Source organism: Halteromyces radiatus, assembly GCF_025201355.1.
Source record: "Halteromyces radiatus strain CBS 162.75 chromosome Unknown BX664scaffold_4, whole genome shotgun sequence".
NCBI lineage: Eukaryota > Fungi > Mucoromycota > Mucoromycetes > Mucorales > Cunninghamellaceae > Halteromyces > Halteromyces radiatus.
The window spans coordinates 2,797,303-2,820,550 of NW_026251690.1; the positions used below are offsets into that span (position 1 = coordinate 2,797,303).

Genomic DNA, 23,248 nt, shown 5'->3' on the forward strand with positions numbered 1-23,248 from the left:
ATATATATATATATTTACTTTGTAGTTTTTGATCTTTATTCCTTTTCATTTTATCTAATTATTGATGCCGTTAATAAATATTTTCTTGATTCCCCCTTTTTTTTTTTTTTTTGATAATAATCAATGATTTTTGTTTGTATTTGAAGAATAGTTCGTGTTAAATAAACTCCTTTTTATTTTTCAATTGTTGAATGATGTATGTGGATGATCTCTCTTCTGATCTAATGGCTGATTTCTTGCTCTTACCTAAAAAAGGTGATTTAGGCTCCCGCCTCAGTACCAGGCCATTCGAGTCACGAGCAAAAAAAAAAAAAAAAAAAAAAAAAAAAAAGCAACGCTTGGCACATCTGTGGTGAAGACAAGGATTTTTTTTTTTCCTTTTTCTTTTCCTTTTCTTTTCCTTATATCATTGTATAACATAAAAAAAAACCAACAAAAAGGAAAAAAGAAACTTGACCTTTTTTTTTTTTTTTATCGTCTTTTCACTTTTTCTTTTTTTTTTCTTTTAACAAACTTGCCCGGTTTCCCATTACTACCTTTGTATTTTATCACCTTTATATTCTTCAACAACAATTGATAATATTATGGGAAGCGACGACACCAAAAAGGTATCCAACCCAAGACATTTCTCTCTTGTACGGTAATGTATCCTTATATAAAAATAGTTCTCTCTTTTTTTTTTTTTTTTGATTGTTTCTCATTCTATTTTTTTTATTATTATTATATATAGAAACTTTTATATTGCAGACATCATTACTTTAATGAATGGAGTTTGTGGTGTACAATCCGTGTTCGCGTCTATGAGATATCTTGTTTCCAATGATATCAAAGATCTCTATTCAGCCATGACATTTATGCCTTTTGGATTATTTTTTGACTTTATGGATGGTCGTGTGGCTCGTTGGAGGAATAACTCTTCTTTATTAGGTCAAGAATTAGATAGTTTGGCTGATTTGGTAAGACATTGATAATAACAAGAAAGCAATAATGATTTATTTTTATTTTTGATTATTAGATTTCTTTTGGTCTTGCACCTTCAGCTCTTGCCTATGCGAGTAAGTATAATAATTGATGATGGGGAAGGAATAGATAAAGAGAAAATATTATTTGACATTAACATATTATTTATTGTTGGATTAGTTGGTATGCGTACTTATTTAGACACGGTGGTTTTGACTTACTTTGTTTGTTGTGGAATTGCAAGATTGGCAAGATATAATGCAACTGTAGCTCTGGCTCCTAAGGATGCATCTGGAAAAGTGAATTATTTTGAAGGTACTCCCATTCCTACTTCATTGACCTTGGTTGCTCTTTTAGCTTATTTTGTGTTACAAGATCGTTATTTGGAAACCTTACCTGGTCAACTGTTGGTGTTTGCTGATGATTGGGAATTACATCCTTTGGTCCTGATTTATGCCGTCAGCGGTACTTTGATGATTAGCAAAACCCTTAGAATTCCAAAACCTTGATCATTCATTACTATTTTACATTACATACAACATCATCCTTAGTATACATTCTTTTTTTTTTTTTTTGGGACGGGATGATTCTCTTCTCTTTTTCTCTTTCCCTCTCTCTCTTCATACCCTTCGTTTACACTCTTCGTCCCTCCCATATGTATTTCAATAAAATATTTTTTTTTAAAAAAAAAATACTTTATGATTTTTTGAATTGAATGATTGGTTTTGTGTTGATTGATCCCCTATACAAAATCTCATATGATATAAAATGATTTAAATAAATAGAAACATTTGATATTCACACAGATAGACACACATGACAGTTTGGAAACTAAAGTTTTGTGTTTTTTTTTATATTAATAAAAGTAAATATTAAAGAAACAAAACGTATAAAAACTAAGCTATGTAAGGCGATAGTAATAGCATAAAAAAGTAATAATAATAATAATAATAATAATGATCGATTCCATTCTTGATTCTCCAGTAAAGATGTAGTTAAGAGGACCTGATATCGGATCCAACAAGACCGAGACCAACACCACTAGTATCTCCTTCATTATCATCATCCATCGATAATCTGTCGTTGTATCGTTGTACAAAGTCACCTTCATCATGGACTTTTGGTGAGGATCGGACGTTTTTCGGCACCGAGCTGCTCCCAGTTGCAGGTTGATCGTTCACAGCATGCTTTTCTCCATCTTCTGAAAGTACCTTGGGTGAATCACGACCAGTTGATCCAAATGATGATTGTTGTTGAAGACGAGGTGAATAAGTTTTGGTGCCTTGTTGAAGACGGGGAGAATATGATCGGTTGGTTTGTTGAGGAGGGTTGGATTGAGATGATGATACCATATTGTCGGGTAGAACGGCTGCTGTCGAAAGATTATTCTTGTTGCTAGTGACGTTATCGTAATGTTCTTCATCATCACTACTATCTATTGGTCTTTGTTGTTGTTGTTGTTGTTGTTGTTCATTCCCTTGATCAATCAAACGATTTTGTTGTTCACTATCAGTAAGACGTCGAATATTGGCATATTCTTCTTCACGTTCTTCAGGTTCCATACCAGGGAGAGCAGGAGGTACACCTTCAACTTCTAATGTTTCATATTGCGTATTGACTTCAGATAACCGTTGAGCTTCCGAATACCAATCTGCCAAATCAGCTTCGTCATTTGCTTGGAAAACGAATACCTTTTGACCAACTAATGCTTTCTTACGACCCGAAATTTGGAAACTGAGATCTTCGGCTTGTTCATCGGTAGACGACACAGTTGTGTGAGGCAAAAAAATGGAAATTTCTGGAGACAGGGGATCTGTTTCAAAGTGCCTTGCATGCTTGAACCCATGTAAGTAACCGGCTAAAAAAAAAAAAAAAAAAAAAAAAAAAATATGAATATCATTATGTTCAAATCAAAATCACACACACATATATATACACTTACTTGGTGTAAGTACATAGAGACCTTCCTTCCATTTCTTCATTGCGGTCCGTCGATTCAAAAAGTTCACCTTGACAGGAATACACAGGTCGTGGTTTTGGTTGGTGTATTGCATTTCGTCGTCAGTCTTGTATGTTGCTTTTTCATTCACCAGTTGAAATTGATTACGACGTATGAATTCATTCCAATCCGAGTTTGGTTTGATATTGGCAAAAGTGGCAGTGATCTTGCTTACGATTGTTTTAGCGTCTGTACGATGTAGGAGACAATAATTTTCCCAATTCTTCGAAATAACATTCAAACTACCAATGATACGTTGTTCCACAGTAGCTGCTTCCCGTTGAAGTTGAATAACATTGGCATGAAGATTGTTTTCTTCATTGAAGAGTGATTTGAAAGCTTGAATGACACCTGATAAAAAAAAAAAAAAAGTATGAGGAAAAGAAAGAAAAGAAAAGAAAAAAGAAAAGAAAGAGATGAAAAAGAAAAAAAAAATCCAAGCTGACTTTTTTTTTTTTTGACTTACCCAAATTCAACAAGGCAGGATCTTCATTGGCACCAACATTATCAGGAGAATGATAAACGTATTTAATAGCATTATCCAAATGATTCACCATATCATCAGCTCTTTGACGAGCATGATATAGGATGGAAGATCTCAAGCAAGGATCCTTTTCAATCGATTTGACAAACTCTTTGATATCACGTTTCAAGTTGTTCAAACTAGGAATGACTGCTGATTTCAAATAACCTACGTATTCATGATGCATCATGCTTTTTTCAATGGTGAAATTACGATAACTAATCCAAACATCTTGAATTCCACCCGAATGCAAGAACTGATTATTGGATTCCCGAAATGGAATCGACAACGGTTTGTTAGAAGCAGCATATCCACTGGCGACTTTTGTTTCAGCATCAATGATATTGTTGAACATATGACTCTATCATAAACAAATATAAAAAAAAAAAAAAAAAAGGAATATAAATGAGTCTGTGCGGCTATTTTTGGGAATTTGTGTTATGTACCAGATCTTTTAATGCTAAGCGCCAAACAGAAAGACGATCACACAATAAATCTACAGGTTCAATACCACCAGACATACGATAAATATGTTGTTGTACTTTAGTAGGTCGTTTCAAAGTAAAACTTCGTTTAGGTTGCGAGGCGAAAATAGGAGGTGGTTCTTGATTTCCCGATCTTTGATCACTACGACTGACTCCAGCATGGAAAGGTTGTAATTCGCGTCGCCCACCACCTTGTTGACCAGGCATCATCAGCTGCATTTGTTGCGACGCATTTTCATCTTCATTCCATTCTCCTGCAATAATCGGCTTAGTATTTGCATGTAATTTTGGAACACGTACCCCTTTTGGTAAGTGTGGCAGAGTTTTGCTGGTCACATAATCGCTACCACTGCTAGTGATATTACTAGATCTTACTGTTGACATTTGTTTGTTGTTATTATTGATGGATAATCCTGATGATGATGTTGAAAATTGATGATAACGATGATGATGATGATTAAAATAAAAAATATATATTAAAAAAAAAAAAAAAGAAAAGAGAAAAACGGGAAAAACGAAAAAAAAATTTTTGACTTTTTTTTTTTTCTAATGCAGATGATGCCTTTTTAGATGAGGGGGTAATAATGGTCCCCTGCAAGATGCTGGGTTAGGATGAAACTGAGGGCTTGATAACCAATGATTATACCAACGTCCCCGTGTCAAACGTGCAACTGTTTTCAAGCAGTAAGAAAAAAGCTTTGGCTGGCTTTGAAGATTTTAGCTTGGTTTCTGAAAGGGGTTCCACTTTTTTTTTTTTTTAACTTTGACAGCTACTATATTTAGGTCATTCATGCAAGGATTTGCGAATAGCCGTAATGTTGAGTATACAATCATTTATCATCCATCCAGTTATAAAATAAACAAATCCTACCAAAAGTGTGGTCAACCCTATCATCATTAATTGTTTTTATTAACTGCATCATCATCCTACAATCATCATCATCATCATCATCATCATCATCATCATCATCATCATTAACTGTATCACCATCCTAGAATCATTATCATTTTTTTTTAACTGTATTATCATCCTAGAATAAATATCATCATAACAACTATCATCACCAAACATTCATCAGGAAGATATCATCATTATCATAGCAACCATCATCATAGAAAGTCTCACGACCATCTCAATCATCATCATCATCATCATTACGATCATCATTCTAAAATAAGATGATTGAGGAGAGTAAACAAGAAAAAAATAAAATAAAAATAAAAATAAAAAGAGAGGCTGGTCAGTGAAAATTAAAATCTTACAAAGCCCTATTGCTTTCGGTTACTAGAAGTGTGTGCTACCATTTATGCCAGAATGGCACAACTGTGTGGTCAAATAACAAATAATAACAACGATAACAATAAAAAAAAAAAGGATGAAACGATGATGATCCTTTATTTGAATATAAATATGTCTCATTTTTTTTATTTTTATTTTTTTTTTCCTTTCTTTTTTTTTATTTTATTTTCCCATTGAAAAACAAACTATATAATCATGACTCTTGGCTTTGATGAAGACCTTCCTCAAGATGTGTATGAATTTAATGAAATTCGTAAAAAGCTTTCCTACAACAATAAATCAGGGATTGCATCCATTTTGAAGCCTGCCCCAGTGACTCAACATCTACCAGCATTTGATGCAGCTACAGGTAAACCTTACTTCAAGCCTTATCGTGGATCTGGCAAGTTGGAAGGCAAATACGCATTGATCACTGGTGCTGATAGCGGTATTGGAAGATCAGTGGCTACTTTGTACGCACTTGAAGGATTGGCTGGTGTGACGATTGTATACCGTGATGAAAGTGAAGATGCCGATGCTTTGTATACCAAAAACACAATTGAAGCTCAATCATCATGCAAAGTTCATCTGATTGCTCGTGATGTTGGTTATGAAAAGAATTGTAAAGAAATTTTGGATGCTCATCTTGCTCAATTTGGGCGTATTGATATTTTGGTCAATAATGCTGCAGAACAACATAAAGTATTGAAGGTAGAAGATTTGGATTGTGATACTGTGGAACGTACATTCAGAACCAATGGTAAAAAAAAAAAAAAAAGAAAAAAAGAAAAAAAGAAAAAAAAAAAAAAAAGAGAGATCGGATTACTAAAAATGGATCAAGCACTAATAAAGGAAACGACTTTTTTTTTTTTTTTGTTAGTGTTTGGACCTATTTTCATGACCAAACTTGTATGCAATCATCTTAAGGCTGGAGGCATCATCATCAATACTGCATCCATTGCAGCTTATCGTGGTATGGATGTTTTAGTAGATTACTCAGCAACCAAAGGAGCAGTAGTTTCTTTTACACGTGCACTTTCACAACAATTAGCAGAAAGAAGAATTCGTGTTAATGCTGTTGCACCTGGACCTGTATGGACACCTTTGATTCCTAATACTTTTAATGAACAAGAAATTCATAACTTTGGATCATTCCCACCTTTCAAACGTCCTGCTCAACCTTGTGAAGTAGCTGCTGCATTTGTATTTTTGGCATCGGATGATTCTTCTTTCCTTACTGGTCAAGTTATTCATCCTAATGGTGGTACAGTTGTCAATGCTTAACAAAAAAAAAAAAAAAAAGATTGTTTATATAAATAAATCTGTTTTTTTATTTTTTTTATTTTTTTTTTTGAATTAACCCCTGAAATATATATATATAAATGTGTATATGTGTGTGTGAAACCTAAATTATAATGATGATGACTAGGTTACAGGTTACTAAAACATAAAGCCTGTTTGCTCCTATTATTATTATGATTATTATTTAATCTCCACTAGAGTTGCACACTAAGGAGAACATTGCCACGAAGACGTACACAATAGAATTTTATTTCAAAACACATGGCTGATTTTATCCATCGCGGATATTCAAAAAAGACTCTTGAGACCTTTTTTTTTTTTTTCTTAACTTTCTTACTTGAGCCCTATTTTCTTCCCCTTCAACCTCCTTTTTTTTTCCTTCTTCTTTTACTTTTCTTTTTTCTCATTCTATTCCATCTATTTTTTTTTTCTTTTCTTTTTTTCTCTCTCTCTTCTTTCTTATCTTATATATCTTTTTTTTTGTTTTTATTTAAAAACAACAACGCATTCCTTCTTTTTTTTTGTTTTGTTTTGTTACCCTTTTTCATTCTTTTTATTATCATTATTATTATTGTTTTTTTTTTTCATACCCTCCTTTCTTTTTACTATTTTAACTTATATGCAACCTTTATAGTATATCAATTATATAAAATACCTTTAATCATGACTACAGCTCACGACGTTCATCGCGCCATGGAAGAAAACTTATTCAATACTTTTCAACGACATGCTTCAATACACTCACCTGCAACAGCAAGTTTAGCTTCCTTTCGTTCAATGACAGCAACTGATCTCATTGGTTTATTACCTGGTAGTACTCATCAACAAAGGACTCGTATGACTAGAGATAGACCAACTTCTGATATTCTTCAATCACAACTCTTCAATAATACTCCAAATTCAACTAGTACGCATATTACTGAATGTAAATAAACTAAAAAAAAAAAAAGGGGAGTTGGACAAAACAACAAACTGTTTAAGGAGTGTGACAACAACAAATTGCATAATACTTGTTGTATATCATCTGGACTTAACTTTTTTTTTTTTTTTTTAATAGCTGAAGCTATCGATCAATGGTTTGAAAATATTCAAAAATATGAACAAATGCTAGAAGAAGTTGCCGCTGCTAGTTTAGATGAAACTTTTAAGGATGAATTACAACATGTCAATCAATGGTTTCGTTGTCGTTCAGATGCTGAACGTACAGCTGCTTTATATTCTGTGGTTCAAAATGCCTCTCAAATACAAATACGTTTCCTTATCATGGTACTTCAACAATTGGCTAACCAAGAACCTTTTGGAAATTCACTTGCTTCTGCTGGCCAGGACAAAGGTAATTAGTTAATTGTTATTATTATTTATTTATTTCCAATTCATTTATACTCGACCTTTTTTTTTTTTTTTTTTTTTTTTTTTTTTTTTTTTTTTTTTTTTTTTTTTTTTTTTTTTTTTTTTTTTTTTTACTTTAGATTCAGTGATCGCTCCTGTGGCTGGTTCCGTAGTATCAACAGAATCAGAATATGAACGAAGAAAACGACAAATGTATCCTCCTAATCGACGTGGTACCAATAATATCAACAATACTCGATCTCCTATTCGTATTACCTCAGCCTCAAGTGAACCTGATGATCTTCGTCGTCATAGTCGTGATTTATTTGGTCCAACTCGTTTAACTGATCCGCCATCTATTAGCAGTTTAGGTCGTCAAGGTTTATTACATGAAAAGGCCTTGGCAGCAAGAGCTCAAATACAAGCAGCACATAATGGTCATGCAGCAGCTTTAGCATCAGTCAAATCAAATTCCCTTGGTGGACGCTTACAACCTCTTTTATCTACCACTTCATCTACTCCTACAAATACTACCTCTTCAGAACCAAGTCCATCTATAGATACTCTTCAACACCATCCTTCTCTCTTTGGTACTGATTGGCCTTTCCCATTAACTCGCCATACAACAGAACGATCCAATCTTGTTGGTCGAATAGGTGACCATCGTTCTACTTCAAGCAAATCCTCCATAGACGATGCATGGTCATTTGGCTCTTTATCAAAAAGAAAAAAAGACTTGATGGATTTACCTTCTTGGACTGGTAGAAAAAGTGGACCCATTAGAGAAGAACAAGAATCATTGAACGATCTTCCAACAAGACAAAATCATATCACATCATCCAAGCCATCTCCTCCAACAACAAATGGTATGTTGAATTCAACTCTACATAATAGTCTGAACACTTTGGAACAAGCTCAAGCACGCTTACGAGGTGAAACAATACGTCCCCGACAATGGTCAAGATCAACTCTTCAATCCTCATCTGACAATAAACGCACCATGAATCTTGGAATGAACAATACAACATCATCATCAACATCATCTTCTCCTACACCAACTTCAATCACATCGGCAGTAGGTAGTAGCAGTAGTAGTAGTAGCAGTAGTAACAGCAACAGTAGCAACCATAGTAGTCATACCAGCAATACAAGTATCAGTCTTACTCCTCCACCTATAATGCATGTCACCAATATGAACGCCGTTCTCAGTACTTCTCCATCCTCTACCGTTTTACCCATATCTTCAATACCTCCATCATCACCCTCATTATTACCAGCAAAGAAATCAACTATAGCGACAGAAATTCCAACAACAGCAACAACGACAACAGCAACAAAAATGACAGTACCTTCGACAGGTATAGGACACTTTTTGACACCGCCAACTGTCTATGAAAATGAAGTATTACAAACATCAGTCTCTTCCACTACTGTGACAGGTTATCAAAGTGATCATAGTGATGTATCAACAGGTAGTACCAAAGAACAAGTGTTAACTGGTACAGCAAGACGACGTAAACGATCATCTGCAGCTAGAGCATTGAAGGACAAAATTGCAGCAGAAACAGTTGATTTAGAATTAATGAAAGGTAAATATTAAAATTTATATGGCTTATTTATCTATTTGACACTAAAATAAAAAAAAAAAAAAACTTTATTAATTTGGAAATAATAGATGTACAAAGCTGGCTTCGAAGTTTAAGGCTACACAAGTATGGACATGCTTTTATTGGATTACAGTGGCAACAAGTGGTTCGAATGAGTGATCAAGATATGATTGATGCTGGTGTCAATACCATTGGGGCAAGAAGGAAATTACTCAAAGTATTCGAAAATGTACAACGACATTGCAAAGAAAACGTAAGTTTGGAAAAAAAAAATCTCACACATACTCGGAGAACCTCATGGTTACCTCATCAAGATCAAAAATTAACCTTCTTTGGGATTTTTTTTTATTACATTTATAGGGTATTGAATACTGAACAACAACAACAACAACAAAAAGCATCATCCTTCTTAACATAGTTTATTAGTATAGTTTTTGTCCTCACTTCATTTCCCTTTTTTTTTTTTAATTTATACGATAAAAAAAGAATCATTATCATAATAAAATACAATTTGTCTAATCATATCATTGTACCTTTTTTTTTCGTAGTGAGGCTTATCTTATAAATAAAAAGACGAGTATTTGTATTTTTAGTTAACTGGTATTCCCTGTCCCTGGCTTGGATACCCACAAATATATATATATTGATCTTTTTTTTTACTGTTTCGAGGTCTTTTTTTTCACTCGCCGCTTAATAGTTAAAAATACTTGAGCCAATCACATTCATGAAAACCTCCTTTGAAATTTGGTTCTCACTCTCAATATAGTGAAAACCCCTATTTTTATTTATTTTCTTTTCTTTTTTTTTTTTTCCTTTTTTCTTTTTCTTTCTTGTTCTTTCATCATTCTTTTTTTTTTTTTTTATATATCATCATGTTAATCAAATCAACATTAGCTGTTGTTGCTCTTGTAGCAACTATGGTTTCAGGATGTGAACCTCCTTGTCGACGTGGAGTTGCTCAAGCCTTCGCTGATAGTTACGCACCTGTTGTACAAGACGCTGTATCTCAACTTCATTCTACCTTGAAAACCAACTTATTCCAATCCATTACCGTACCTGTTCAAATCACTTCTGTGGTACCCGAAGACTCTATTAAAGATGCTGTTCTTCGTGCTGTGCAAGAAACCTTGGAAATTTACACTAATCGTGCTACCGGTAAACCTTTGACTACTGGTATTTACAACGTTATGTTCAACGAACAAGATCCATTCAAAGGTGATTGCAACCATCCTAAACGATTGAATCGAACTATGCCTCCTGAAGGTGTTTCATGGACCTTGGACGAATGTAAGTGAATATGATTGGAAAAAAATTCATATTGAATACTCAATTACTGTTATTTTTTTTTTTTTTTTTTTGGGATGCAGGCGATCACATGGATTATATTTGTGGTAATCCTCCTTCTATTTGTTATCATTTGCAGATGGTACGTATTTGATGTATATATATATATATATATAAAACAAAGAATAGATCACTTATCACAGTCATACTTTTCTTCTTTATATATATATATAATGAATAATATTTGATTCTATAGGTGAAAACACGTATCATTGGACGTATCAAGAATCAACTTACAGATAACGCTACCTTCGATGATGGATTATTGGTGCATAGTCTTGTCCTCAATATTAAACGTGCGGTTCACAGTGTGATGACCCATTACGGTGCTGGTTCAATGACTGACAATGTACATGTGATGGAGTATGCCAATAGCTTGGTCAGCAATGCCATCAAGACTTTGGGTGAATGGGTTAATACTGATGTTCAATCATTATGTGATGGTAGTGCAAGCGAAAGTTCTCATTGCTCTGGTTGGGATCCTCAAATCAAATTGGAAATCCTCAAATGGCCTTGATTGGAATATATAGATCTTCTTTTTTTTTTTTTTCTTTTCCTCATATATACACCTACTCACATAACACTATAGTCACGTCCTCTTCTTCTCATCACTGTCTTTGATACATGTACACATTCAACTCACTTTTATACATCTATATATAGTAGCCATTTTCTTTTTTAGTGCTTCTTTTTTTCTTGGATATTTTTATAATAAAAGAAAAGATAATGATGAATTACATCTACATTTTCACTGAGATCTCTTTTTTTTTTTTTTGCGGAAGATGGAAAAAAACTAAAAATACAAAGTGTGTACCTATTTTTATACGTTTGTTTCAAATCGAAAATGTAAAAAGTATCATGGTGTTATTGTGCACTTCCATTCAAACTATGCCCACCTATCATTAACAGAAATTATCATCACAAGACTTATCTTTATCTAAAGCTCATCTTGGATTCGTTATCATAGGAATCACTATATCATACCATTATCACCAATCCCATTATCCATTTATCCAGATCCCATCATCCTAGTTGATTCATTGACCCATCACCTCGTATCATCCATCCATTCATCATCATCACATATAAATTTCATTCAATCAATCCTTTCATGTAACAATCCATAGTTCTTTGAGGGACATTCAATTCAGTAAAATATATATCTATATCTATATACTTTATTTCAAAATCAAATACTACATTTTTGTTGAAGCTACATAAATATAAATAATAAATTAAAACAATCTAAACCAACCAATACTAAACTATGGATCTCCAGTTTGCTATTGTACGTATCATATTGTTGTATGTCATCATTCTATTGTATGTCATCATTCTATTGTATGTCATCATTCTATTGTATGTATCATCCTGTTGTATGTATCATCCTGTTGTATGTATCATCCTGTTGTATGTATCATTCTGTTGTATATGTCATCCTGTTGTATCATCCTGTCATACAAACGATCTGCCACAGTCTTTTATTTTTCTACTCTGTTAGCTTATCTACCTTAGTATTCTCCAAAGTTTTGCTTACCTTTTCCAATGATATCGAATTGACCCATAATGATTCTTGTTCAAAAAAAAAAAAAAAAAAAAAGAGGAATTGCTGTTGCCATGAAATGTAAACTATAAAAGTACTAAGAATAATAATAATAATAATAATAAAGGAATATTTATAATATAACATAAAGCGTTTATTTTCAAAACTGATAGAATACTTACACAAAAGTGAGTATAATAAATAGATTGTGTTGATCATATTGTTGTTTGTGTAATCACAAAAGAAAAAGGAGAAATGAATTTGTAATATTGATGTTTTAATGATGATGATGATAGATAAATGTTATTGTAGTTATAGAGTCGATAAATGCAATAGTAATTATTTTTTTTTTATTGGAAAAAGAAAATAGCTTTTTTAAAAAAAAAAAAAAAAAAAAAAAAAAAAAAAAAAAGGGAACGAGTAAAAAAAGAAAAAAGAAAAAAACCTTTGCTGCAAAAAAAAGAAAGGATATGATTGGCTGAGGTAATTAAGCTTGTAGGCCAAAAATTTTGCGCGGTCGGGGAATCGAACCCCGGCCCTTCGCGTGGCAGGCGAAGATTATACCACTTAACCAACCGCGCATTGATGATTGATTAGACTGATTTGTTCATTATGAACCTTATATGAAACTTAGCCAATCAGCATCGAGTATTCTTGTATTTGTCACACATCTATATATTTTTAGTACAAAAAGTTCCCAATTCTTTTTTAAATTTTTATTAATTCTTTTACATTATTCAAACCATTACTTCTATTATATTTTATATTATCATCTTTTTTTTTTTTTAACCTCTTTTTATTATTTACTTTTATCACATTCTTTTACATTATTCAAACATTACTTCTATTATATTTTATATTACCTTTTTTTTTTTTTTTTTTTTTTACCTTTTTTTATTATTTACTTTTATTGCTAATTCTTTTACATTATTCAAACATTACTTCTATTATATTTTATATTACCTTTTTTTTTTTTTTTTACCTTTTTTTATTATTTACTTTTATTACTAATTCTTTTATATTATTCAAACCATTACTTCTATTATATTTTATATTACCTTTTTTTTTTTACCTCTTTTTATTATTTACTTTTATTACTAATTCTTTAGGCTATTCTTTTTTTTAAAAAAAAAAAATACTATTAGGAACTATTATTTATTCTTTTTATCTATCAATCATCGTCATTCAAATATTAGATTGGACAGTATATATTCAAACCATTTCCTTTTTTTTTTTTTTTTGTATAATCATATAACTTTCAAATTATATTAATATTAATATTATAAATCAAAGATTATTAATTTCATTTATTATAGATAAACCATAATCAATTCATACTGTAAGTGGAAAATAATTCGTTGTTATATTTTATAAAAAATAGTTCATTATTTCACTAACCTTATTATTATTATTATTATTATTTTCTTCATTGCTTTTTGATCAAAAGGGCACCAACTAGATTGAAAGGTAAAGACAGGTAAGTATCACTATGGATAGGATGATACCAGCAGCAGAATAATGCAAACAAAGAGAAGATACATACAACAGGATAATATATACAACAGGATAATAAATACAACAAGATAATATATAGTTTAGTTTAGGATAGATTATAATTTGTTTTAATCCATTAAACTATGATATATATAGATAGTACAATGGCTTCAACAAAATGAAATAAAGTATAACCTTTTTTTTTTTTTTTTTGGTCATATTTTTGAACCTTTCTTTTCGTTCCGCTTCACTTTTTTTTTTTCATTCTTTTTTCTCCCCTCTCTACTAATCTGAATTGTATTTTTTTTTTTCTTATTCTCTGCATATTAATGTGAAATAGATTGCGACTGGATTCTATGCGAGACTATTCAGTTCAATGAAAACACGACGGTGCTCACAAAACTCGACTTTATAATCAAAAACAAATAGATAGATACACAACAGTTTTAAATGGATGGATTCAGTTGGATGAATAATGACAAGTATGACGACAGGAATTAACTGAATAGAGGTATACCATAAGTCTATTTTCACTACTTTCTATGGTAGTGATTAATGAAACAAAGTAGGTGACATTTGAAGGTTTAGGTAAAGCTCGTTAAAAGAAAAAAAAAAAAGTAAAACAAGGGAAGATTTAGGAATATCATTGTCACTAATCTATTTTTTATGTTACAAGTATTGAAGGTTTAATGACAACTAGTATGGAATAGATGCCTGTAGATATCACTTTTTTTTTTTTTCTCTTGGCTATATTTATACAAGTATCATTGTCGCTAACTGTTTCTGATATGTACATATCTATAGATGCGGTTTTATTCATTTGTCAACGACTAAGGTAGCAAAACAGGAAGATGATCTGGAAAAGAAAAATATATGATTACAATGTTTTGACAACTATGACTAAATGGGGATGAAATCAAATAGCAAGCTATATGTATCGTGATTATAAAAAAGGGAAAAGACCAATTATTATAAAAATCGATAATGGATGAAAGGTAAATATGATAAGATGATCAGTGACATTCTGTGTATCGTAGTACTCACCCCTTTTATTTTTATAATAATTGGATATCAACGTTTTCGCATTGGATGAAATAGAAAGATATCAGCGACTTCAAATCTGACTCTGGACACAAATATTATAGTTATTGTGGATAGATTTTATTATTGAAAAATATTATTATTATGGAAAATAAAATGGATTTATATGTCTTTCATGTGTTGATTTGAAATAATCATATAAAATGATGGATGATGATTGATAATAGAGATTGAAAGTGATGAATCATCACTGATAATAAACCAACTATAGTAATAATGACAACTACGAGAAGAAAAAAAAAAAAAAAAGGGGGAAGAATATGACTTTTATTATAAAAGAATGTAAATAAATTTCATTAACACTAACCACTAGTAAAAAAAAAAAAAAAAAAAGTCCAAGATCAAAATAAGATGGAAAAATAAAAATAAATAAAAAAAAAAAATAAAGAAATCAATGTTCAAATAAAAAAAAAAATCAGTAAGAATCTGTTAAATTATGTTTAGATTGAATAGAATAAAAATATGAGACTAGTAACAAGTCAGTGAGATTCTTCTTAGTTTATTAAAAAAAATAAAAAAGAAAAAGTTGATTATTGTATCTACATGTCACTGTTATATCTATTTTGAAAATAAAATTATAATCATCATATGATTATTAAATACCATGTATACTCTTTGTTGATAAACTTGATTAGTTTGTATGATATACAAGATTGATTCCTTTGATGATGATTATATGATAAATATATCGATATTCTTCATGCATTAAATTAAAGCTCTTTACTCAGGGGTGAATTTAAGATTAAAAGTAGAATAAATTTCAAAGTCCCTTTTTTGTTTCTTTAATTTTTATTTTTTTTTTATTTTTTATTTTCCTTTCTTTTTCTCTTCCATTGACTTTTTTTTTTATGGTTTTATTGTATACATTAATGTAGTCGTTACTTTACATACTTTTGTATTCAATAAAGTTTTTATTTTATTACAACTATTTTTATTACATGTCAATAGAATCCATCTACAAGATGTATTATATATGTATGAATGCATTTTTTTTTATTATACACATATGTTATAGGTATGAAACACACTGATATGACAGAATCTAAACTATTCATGATTGTGACGAAGGGCTGATAAAAGTATACAAAAAAAAAATATCACAAAACAGCTGGGGGAAAACACAATTGGTAGAGCGCCAGATTCCAGAGGTTTTTGATCTACTACACTGTGTATCACAAATGATATATTGAAAATTTAGATTTGACTAAAAGAACTCGTTTTTTTTTTTTTTTTTTTTTTTTTTTTTTTTTATTGTCAAATATGTATATACACTTAGGAGAATATATTAGTTGTTTAATGTAGAAAAATGAAACAATGTAAAGTAATTGTTGAATAAAGTGTAAAAGATAGTTCTCTGTTGTCGTATAAATAAAATAACATATTTATATCTAAACTAAAGAAAGGAGAGACTAACTAATGTATCATGATTGTAATGAGGAGAACAAAAAGGGACAAAAGCAAGAAGAAAAGAGGAGAAGAGAAAGAAAGAATGTTTAGAAGGTAACATGAGTATACTAAATTTCAAAGTCCGTACCTTTATTTTTTTTATTTTTTAGATATGCGTGTAATTTTTTTTTTTTTTATTTCTTTCTTTTCTTTATAATAACTTAAATATATCAATTAGTGATCTATAGTAGTTATACTTTTATTTAATAAAGCTTTTTATTTTTATTCATATTACTTTGTTACATGTCAATGTAATTGATTCCATCTTCTAATGTATTTTTTTATTATTCTTTATTTGTGAATGCATCCTTTATTTTTTATTTTATGGATATATGGTTATGGAATACGCTGATACGACAATCACAAAACTATTTCTTGTAAAAAAAGAAAATCCATCTGAAAATAAAATAGTTTATCTGTATATCGTGATTAAAAATAAATAAAAAATTGATATAAAAAAAAAAAAAAAAAAAAACATCGGGTAAAAATTTAAACTATGTTCCAGATCACCTGTGTTCTTCTTCCAGATGTACGAGGTTGAAATCCGGTAGATGATGATGAGGTTGTACAATCTTCCAAATAAGTAGTTATATTTAAAATCCGCCGATTGGAAATATAATCTACTTTATGGTCCAAACAAAAAACTTGGGGGGATAGCACAATTGGCAGTGCGTCAGATTCCAGATCTGAAGGTTGGGAGTTCGAGTCTCTCTTCCCTCACAACTTTACATTTTTGCACCTTGATCTTCCTTCTGTGTAACATTTATTTTAAAGGTCCTTTTTTTTTGACGCTCAAACTTTTTTTTTTCACTCAACAATGGAATGATGATAGAATAGAAGAATGGATGATGGAAAATTTATTCTAATAATATGTACAGTAGATGGTCTGGTTTGCCATTATTATTTCTTACTTGTCAATGAACAAAAGTGAGGAAGTGGCTCATTTTTTTTTTTGTGTTTACTGATCTCCGCTCAAGGATGAATTCGCTGACGTGGTGGTGTGGCCAATTAAAAAAAAAAAAAAAAAAAAAGAAGGGCAAAAGGAACGACGGGGGGAGTTGAAAAAAAAAGTTTTACCATTCTGTTTTTCTTTTTCTTTCTTTTTCTTTTTTCTTTACATCTATATAATATTACCAATGGCTTCTCGTGTTCTCTTCAACAGCCAAGTGCTTCAATCTGTTAAGCGTGCTGGTGTCCGATTCTCTTCCACTGCTTCTGCTGCTGAAAAAGAAGCTATCCGTGCTCATGCTGCCAGTAAGTCAAAATATATATATATATATATTTTTTGTCAACAACAACAATAATAATAATAATTATATTGATAGAGTCTGCTGATACCTGGAAAAAGATCTCTATCTTTGTCTGTATCCCTGCGTAAGTGATTCCTTTCGTTTCATAATTGGTTTGATACTTACTATACATTATTATATTAGTCTTGCTGCTGCTAGTTTGAACGCTTACAACTTGTATGAAAAGCACCACGAACATCAATTGCATCATCCTAAGGAATGGGTCAAATATGAATATATCAACTACCGTGCTAGAGTAAGGAATCATTCAAAAAAAAAAAAAAAAAATAGAACGAGATAAATATCTCTAACTAATTTTTTTTTTTTTTTTTTTTTTTTTTTTTTAGCAATTCTTCTGGGGTAACGAATCCTTGTTCTTCAATCCTGCTGTCAACTTGTCTGCCAACGAAGAATAGATATATATATACAACAGGATATAGGATGTATTAGTTTGTTTAGTTTAGAGTGATGATTTGTATTAGTACTAGACTTTTTAAATCAAAGAAAATAAAGGAAAAGAAAACAGTTAAAGTACTGTTCTTCTTTATTGATTTTGTTGGAATATTCATAAATATATGCATGTGATTTACCCTATTTTATCATTATATTATATATTTATATGCGTTTCTGCGTTATGACATTCTTCCCATTAATACCCCAAATAGGAATTGATCGGTATATTTTTAATCATCTCTTTTCTTTCTTTCTTTTTTTTTTTTTTAAGCATCTCCTTTTTTTTTTTTTTTTTCCTCTTTGTTATTCTTGTTTGGGTCTTTGTATTTCTTCAAAAAGAGAAAAAGAAAACAAAAAAAATGATATTGGAAGAAAAGAAATGGATAAAATGGAAAATGTCTACTTGTATTTGGTGTTTATTGGTAAATCATGTTTTTTTTCTTTTTTCAATGTGTCTTATTTATTTTGTTTGTTTTCCTTTTTTGTTAGTTGCTGGCATCATCCGTGATCGTTTACAGTGTTAATCAGTTATACGCATCATCATCATCATCATCATCATCGTTACTTTCCTTCCTTTTTCAATCGGATCCATCCACATTTGACAAACATATTGGTATTTCACCTAAAATCATGCTCCAGCTGGAATGGACTCATTATGTGATGATGATGGTTTACATCATCATGATACTAGATGTTATACCTTTGGATACCTTTTTCAAGGTAATAGTAAATAATAATAATAATAGTAATAAAAAAGGTGATATATGAATAGGATGATACTCTTACTAACTATATCTATAATTTTAAATTATTATTTGATAGTGTTTTATTATGCTTTTGGGATTAAGTATTTTACAATTACTTCAATTTACTTGGTTATTACTTGATCGACGGACCTTTTTATCACAACAATTGTCAAGAGCATGGCAACTAGCATATGAACAAGATCCTTGGACAATACGATCCATGGAAGATCGATGGCAATGTATAGGATTCAATCACTCATATGATAGACATATTCATTCAACTACGGATGGTTTGATTCAACAAGGTTGTTATCCTCATATTGAACAACTATTCGGAAATGTGATTTATCGATGGGCGCTCATCATCTGGTTGATAAAATGTGCTCAGGTAAAAAAAAAAAAAAAAAAAAAAAAAAAAAAAAGTCTAGGTTTTTCGCTCTATTTATTTTTCTTCTTTTGGTAATGATGATGATTTAGATCATGGGTGGTTTTCTATGTTATGGATTATATGTACGGTATGGCATCGATTATAATGATGAGGACAGTCGATCTGATCTCGAACAGAATATGTCTAGTGGGAAGGATTAAAGATTTAGGTCACCGCTTTTTTTTCTTCTTTTTTTTTTTCTTCTTTTTTTTTCTTCTTTTTTTTTTCCTTCTTTTTTTTTTCTTTTTTTTTTTTTTTCTTTCCTTCTTCCTATCTCATAATTTAAAACAATAAAACTTGTCTCTATTGTTTCTTCATATATTATTACCTGTCTCTCTTCATACATTGGTCAAAGTGGCACAGGATGTTCTTTCGTTTTCCTCAACAATGAATCCTACAATGATCATAGCGACCCTTGTGAATTATACTCGTGTTTTGCACGAAGCGCAGTCTCCGCGTGTTGCGATCTGGAATCCCACTTTTATTGATAGGTGTGCACAATGGTGTTTGTACATTGAAACTGAACTGGCCGTAGCTTCTCCTTCTCAAGTTGAGCTTTACCAGCAACAAGCACAACAACAACTGGACTTGGAATGGCATTTGGTATTACCTCCTACAATTATTTTACTGGACGCTTTACATCACTTTTACAGGACACTCATTTCTAATATCTATCTCCCACAAGATCTTTATATCTATTTATTATCCACTTATCAGTTTGTCAATGGTGGTGATTCCGCTCGTGATAACTTGGTTATGGTAAGCCTAAGCCTTACAAAATAAGAAGTGTGTGTGTGTGTGTGCGTGTTTGATGACATACAACTCACTTTTTTTTTTATTTGATGTGTGTGTGTTAATCATTATATGTGTATATAGGATGTGGTTACTTTGGCTGGAACTGCTGCGACATATAATGCTCTGGACGAAATGGAAAAGCTACTATTGGAAGGCGACAATGATATGGATGAAGACGGATGAATCAAGATAATGCGTGTTAGATTAAATTAGAATTGTTTTAGAATAGACTTTGCTTATTATCGACAATCATGAATGATTATTCCCCTTCTATGAAATTAAAAAAAAAATTTTTTTTTTCTATTTAAACTGATGGTTAGTCGCAGACATATCTGGATTTAGTAAATTCCTTTTTTCCTTTAAGGTTGACGATAAATGAATAGGTTCTGATTGCTGATCACCTGGAGAAATATTATCACATACAACTGTTTATCAATATCAAAGCTGTAAGACGATTCTTGAAATCATCTACAATTACATGAAGATGATCATCATCAACAGCATCACCAACTATTATTCCCCTCTATTGATCATCATCATTAACAGTTATCTTATGCGTCATTGATCAGTCGATCTTATGTACAAAAGTCTTCTTTATCATCCTGATTGTTGTTATAAAATTATTCCCTTCACTATGATAAGAGTAATTAACACCAACCAACATCCATTATCAACAAGAAAACACTACCATTCGTGGGTTCTGTTTTAGAATATATCTGTATCACATATTTATCTATAAACCGTCCAATTTTTATTTTTTTTTTTTATCATGAATGAAACTGTACAGAATGTGTAAGGATGAAGGAATAATAATAATAATAATAAAAGTGAGAGAGAGGGGGGAATGATAATACAAATGACAAATAAACAAGTAAAACACACATTATCCTGAATATATGCTAAGGGTAGATTGAATAAAGTAAAATAAAATAAAAATGAAGGAATGTATAGTAAAAGGAAATAGGAATAAAAAATAATAATAATAATAATAATAAAAAAAGAGTCTATCTAATATCGTTCGTTTTCCAATAGCCGTAATTGAGTACACGTCTTGAGAGCCTTTTCATATACACCTAAAAAGATACTTCCACCAATAGAGATCCACATTACTCTTGGTCCAAGTCCAGACAGTAATGCTCGAGGTCCTTCTTCTGCTGCCACCCGTTTCATGGTTGATAAGATACCGGTATATTGTTTTGTGTTTTGATTCTATATATATATATAAATAAAAAAAGGGAACACAAATTAGGAATAAGAATTTGATCCTCCATATATATATATATATATTTACCTTGGTAGATAGCATGATTCGGGTCTTGCAAACATCCAAAGGAGTAGTTATACCAGCCGCAATACCACCAGCTAAAGATCCACAAAGAGCTGCTTCATAAGGTTCAGCAGGTCGACCATAACGATTTGCATAGATACGTTTGAAATATTCGTATAAAGGGAATTGAATACAAGTGAATGGAATTTCGCGAGCTACAGTAGATAGGAAACCACGATAAAGTCCAAGGATTCCTTCAGTACGAACAACGTTGGAAACCGCTGAAGATGCCGAGTTGAATTGTTTGGTTTGCATCCGTTGTTTTACTACTTCGGTTGGTACACGAACACTGCACGCTGTCTACCAATAGAAATATTAATAAAGGTATATTTTCATTTTCAACAAAGAGAGTAAGAATCCTGGTTTTTTCTTTTTTTTATTTATTATTATACTTTACCACTTCACCACAAGAAGCTGCAACCATATGTATAAGAGGAGCATAGGTTGGATCGATGGAAGTGCTCAGGACACGTTTGGTAGCTTCATATGTAACAAAAAATAGGGATGCTATACACAAAAAGAAAAAAAAGAACAACAAAATAGTGATTGAGTATCTTGATTTGTTTTAATGTCAAACTTCTTATTCAGGTTTTTACCACTGGGTGCACTACCAACGACAGCAGCAAGGAGACCAGAATAAACACCACGAAGACCTCCAGAAGCCATGAAACCAGCTTGAGACTGTAATCGAGTTTTGATAGTATCTAGAAAAGAACAAACATGATAAACAAGTAAGTAAGAATATATTAAACAGAAAAAAACTCTTTTATGGTTCTTCTTTTGTTTAAGATCATTACCTAAAGGAAATAAGACAGTGTCGACAGCTGTACCAGCCATGCCACCAGCCAACAATGCTTGTTTCAAATTACGTTGGCTTTGTTGATGGATCTCCATAGTCTCTACTTCAGTGCTGTTACTCATGCTGATAACAAGGGTCGCTTTTCGAGTTTTGACAAAATCCCAAAAAAAAAAAAAAAGAAAAGAAAACAGGAAAAGGAAAATGACAGGGAAAGAAATACAAAAATAGTCAGACTTGTAATATGAAATTTTAGCGGCCGCTGTGTCCCCATTCGCAAGCAAGCCACTTCTATCAGGGGAGAACCAATCTGATGGTCAGTTCATATCCAAAAAAAAAAAAAAAGATACAGCATTATATATATGAACACTATTTGAAGGAAGGTAGGTAAGGAATACAGGATGAATCAATTTAATGAAAAAACATATATCATTTTTCTTTTTTTTTTTTTTTCTTCTTTCGACTCGTTGAGTTGAAAGATCTGCCATTAGTTTTACACCTGGTAAGGAAATTTCATGCATTGATGATTTTTTAGACATGACGACATCTGATGATAGCATATTGATATATGATTAATGGAGATTTGAGTGATGATGATAGATGATAATTTAAGGATGGTTCTATGTGATGATAACCGAGTTGGAGGACTTTAGGATTCATTTTGTTGAAAATGAAATGAAGAGAATTTGTATTTCTACTTTGATTGATATTGGTCATGATAATTACGATGAGTATAATTTTATTATTGTTGTCAGATACAGGTGATCAGACGAATGAGTTAGGAACAAGAATTCTATAAAGCATATGATGGTGTATCGTTATACGGATATTTTTAGTTGGAATGCCATCAGGAGGTGGGGTAAGAATATAAAGCACATGATGACTAAAAAAAAAAAAAGGGAATGAACTTTAGAGATGATCTTGTATTACATAGTAAGAACCGTGATCTATTTCTTCAAGATCGAATAATGATGATATAGTTTTATTGATTTTTCTTTTGGGG

General features: G+C 31.3%; 9 protein-coding genes and 2 non-coding genes across 11 annotated transcripts; 8 read left to right on the forward strand and 3 right to left on the reverse strand.

The window, feature by feature from the left end:
• The first annotated feature begins 462 nt into the window (after positions 1 to 462).
• On the forward strand, positions 463 to 1,700 carry BX664DRAFT_333823 (phosphatidylserine synthase). Its single transcript, XM_051545591.1, has 4 exons — positions 463 to 640; positions 731 to 956; positions 1,016 to 1,055; positions 1,141 to 1,700. Exons 1-4 carry the CDS (start codon positions 585 to 587, stop codon positions 1,467 to 1,469), a joined length of 651 nt encoding a protein of 216 aa, XP_051400602.1. The 5' UTR covers positions 463 to 584; the 3' UTR covers positions 1,470 to 1,700.
• Positions 1,701 to 1,850: 150 nt separating this feature from the next.
• Positions 1,851 to 4,431, reverse strand: BX664DRAFT_359278 (uncharacterized protein). Its single transcript, XM_051548079.1, has 4 exons — positions 3,929 to 4,431; positions 3,426 to 3,843; positions 2,903 to 3,310; positions 1,851 to 2,818 (listed from the first exon to the last, which is right to left on the reverse strand). The coding sequence occupies exons 1-4, from the start codon at positions 4,349 to 4,351 to the stop codon at positions 1,956 to 1,958; spliced, it is 2,112 nt and encodes a 703-aa protein (XP_051400603.1). The 5' UTR covers positions 4,352 to 4,431; the 3' UTR covers positions 1,851 to 1,955.
• A 986-nt stretch (positions 4,432 to 5,417) lies between these two features.
• On the forward strand, positions 5,418 to 6,567 carry BX664DRAFT_333830 (uncharacterized protein). Its single transcript, XM_051545592.1, has 2 exons — positions 5,418 to 6,006; positions 6,127 to 6,567. The coding sequence occupies exons 1-2, from the start codon at positions 5,463 to 5,465 to the stop codon at positions 6,528 to 6,530; spliced, it is 948 nt and encodes a 315-aa protein (XP_051400604.1). The 5' UTR covers positions 5,418 to 5,462; the 3' UTR covers positions 6,531 to 6,567.
• Positions 6,568 to 6,926: 359 nt separating this feature from the next.
• On the forward strand, positions 6,927 to 9,881 carry BX664DRAFT_333831 (uncharacterized protein). The gene is made up of 5 exons (XM_051545593.1): positions 6,927 to 7,473; positions 7,606 to 7,881; positions 8,018 to 9,466; positions 9,553 to 9,737; positions 9,845 to 9,881. Exons 1-5 carry the CDS (start codon positions 7,212 to 7,214, stop codon positions 9,857 to 9,859), a joined length of 2,187 nt encoding a protein of 728 aa, XP_051400605.1. The 5' UTR covers positions 6,927 to 7,211; the 3' UTR covers positions 9,860 to 9,881.
• A 449-nt stretch (positions 9,882 to 10,330) lies between these two features.
• Positions 10,331 to 11,573, forward strand: BX664DRAFT_333833 (uncharacterized protein). The gene is made up of 3 exons (XM_051545594.1): positions 10,331 to 10,771; positions 10,852 to 10,910; positions 11,025 to 11,573. Exons 1-3 carry the CDS (start codon positions 10,357 to 10,359, stop codon positions 11,343 to 11,345), a joined length of 795 nt encoding a protein of 264 aa, XP_051400606.1. The 5' UTR covers positions 10,331 to 10,356; the 3' UTR covers positions 11,346 to 11,573.
• Positions 11,574 to 12,881: 1,308 nt separating this feature from the next.
• On the reverse strand, positions 12,882 to 12,952 carry BX664DRAFT_t75. Its single transcript has one exon. It is a non-coding gene; the product is annotated as a tRNA-Gly (tRNA).
• A 4,107-nt stretch (positions 12,953 to 17,059) lies between these two features.
• BX664DRAFT_t72 lies at positions 17,060 to 17,132 on the forward strand. The gene has a single exon. It is a non-coding gene; the product is annotated as a tRNA-Trp (tRNA).
• Positions 17,133 to 17,493: 361 nt separating this feature from the next.
• Positions 17,494 to 18,273, forward strand: BX664DRAFT_333840 (cytochrome c oxidase, subunit VIa). Its single transcript, XM_051545595.1, has 4 exons — positions 17,494 to 17,666; positions 17,738 to 17,786; positions 17,846 to 17,957; positions 18,049 to 18,273. The coding sequence occupies exons 1-4, from the start codon at positions 17,549 to 17,551 to the stop codon at positions 18,115 to 18,117; spliced, it is 348 nt and encodes a 115-aa protein (XP_051400607.1). The 5' UTR covers positions 17,494 to 17,548; the 3' UTR covers positions 18,118 to 18,273.
• Positions 18,274 to 18,545: 272 nt separating this feature from the next.
• On the forward strand, positions 18,546 to 18,926 carry BX664DRAFT_333841 (uncharacterized protein). Its single transcript, XM_051545596.1, has 2 exons — positions 18,546 to 18,576; positions 18,644 to 18,926. Exons 1-2 carry the CDS (start codon positions 18,550 to 18,552, stop codon positions 18,920 to 18,922), a joined length of 306 nt encoding a protein of 101 aa, XP_051400608.1. The 5' UTR covers positions 18,546 to 18,549; the 3' UTR covers positions 18,923 to 18,926.
• On the forward strand, positions 18,888 to 19,504 carry BX664DRAFT_333842 (uncharacterized protein). The gene is made up of 2 exons (XM_051545597.1): positions 18,888 to 19,288; positions 19,378 to 19,504. Exons 1-2 carry the CDS (start codon positions 18,986 to 18,988, stop codon positions 19,486 to 19,488), a joined length of 414 nt encoding a protein of 137 aa, XP_051400609.1. The 5' UTR covers positions 18,888 to 18,985; the 3' UTR covers positions 19,489 to 19,504.
• A 1,626-nt stretch (positions 19,505 to 21,130) lies between these two features.
• BX664DRAFT_263837 (mitochondrial carrier domain-containing protein) lies at positions 21,131 to 22,343 on the reverse strand (the record flags this gene model as incomplete). The annotated part of the gene is made up of 5 exons (XM_051540788.1): positions 21,131 to 21,331; positions 21,414 to 21,749; positions 21,847 to 21,956; positions 22,046 to 22,153; positions 22,247 to 22,343. 5 exons carry the CDS (start codon positions 22,341 to 22,343, stop codon positions 21,131 to 21,133), a joined length of 852 nt encoding a protein of 283 aa, XP_051400610.1.
• Positions 22,344 to 23,248: the final 905 nt, after the last annotated feature.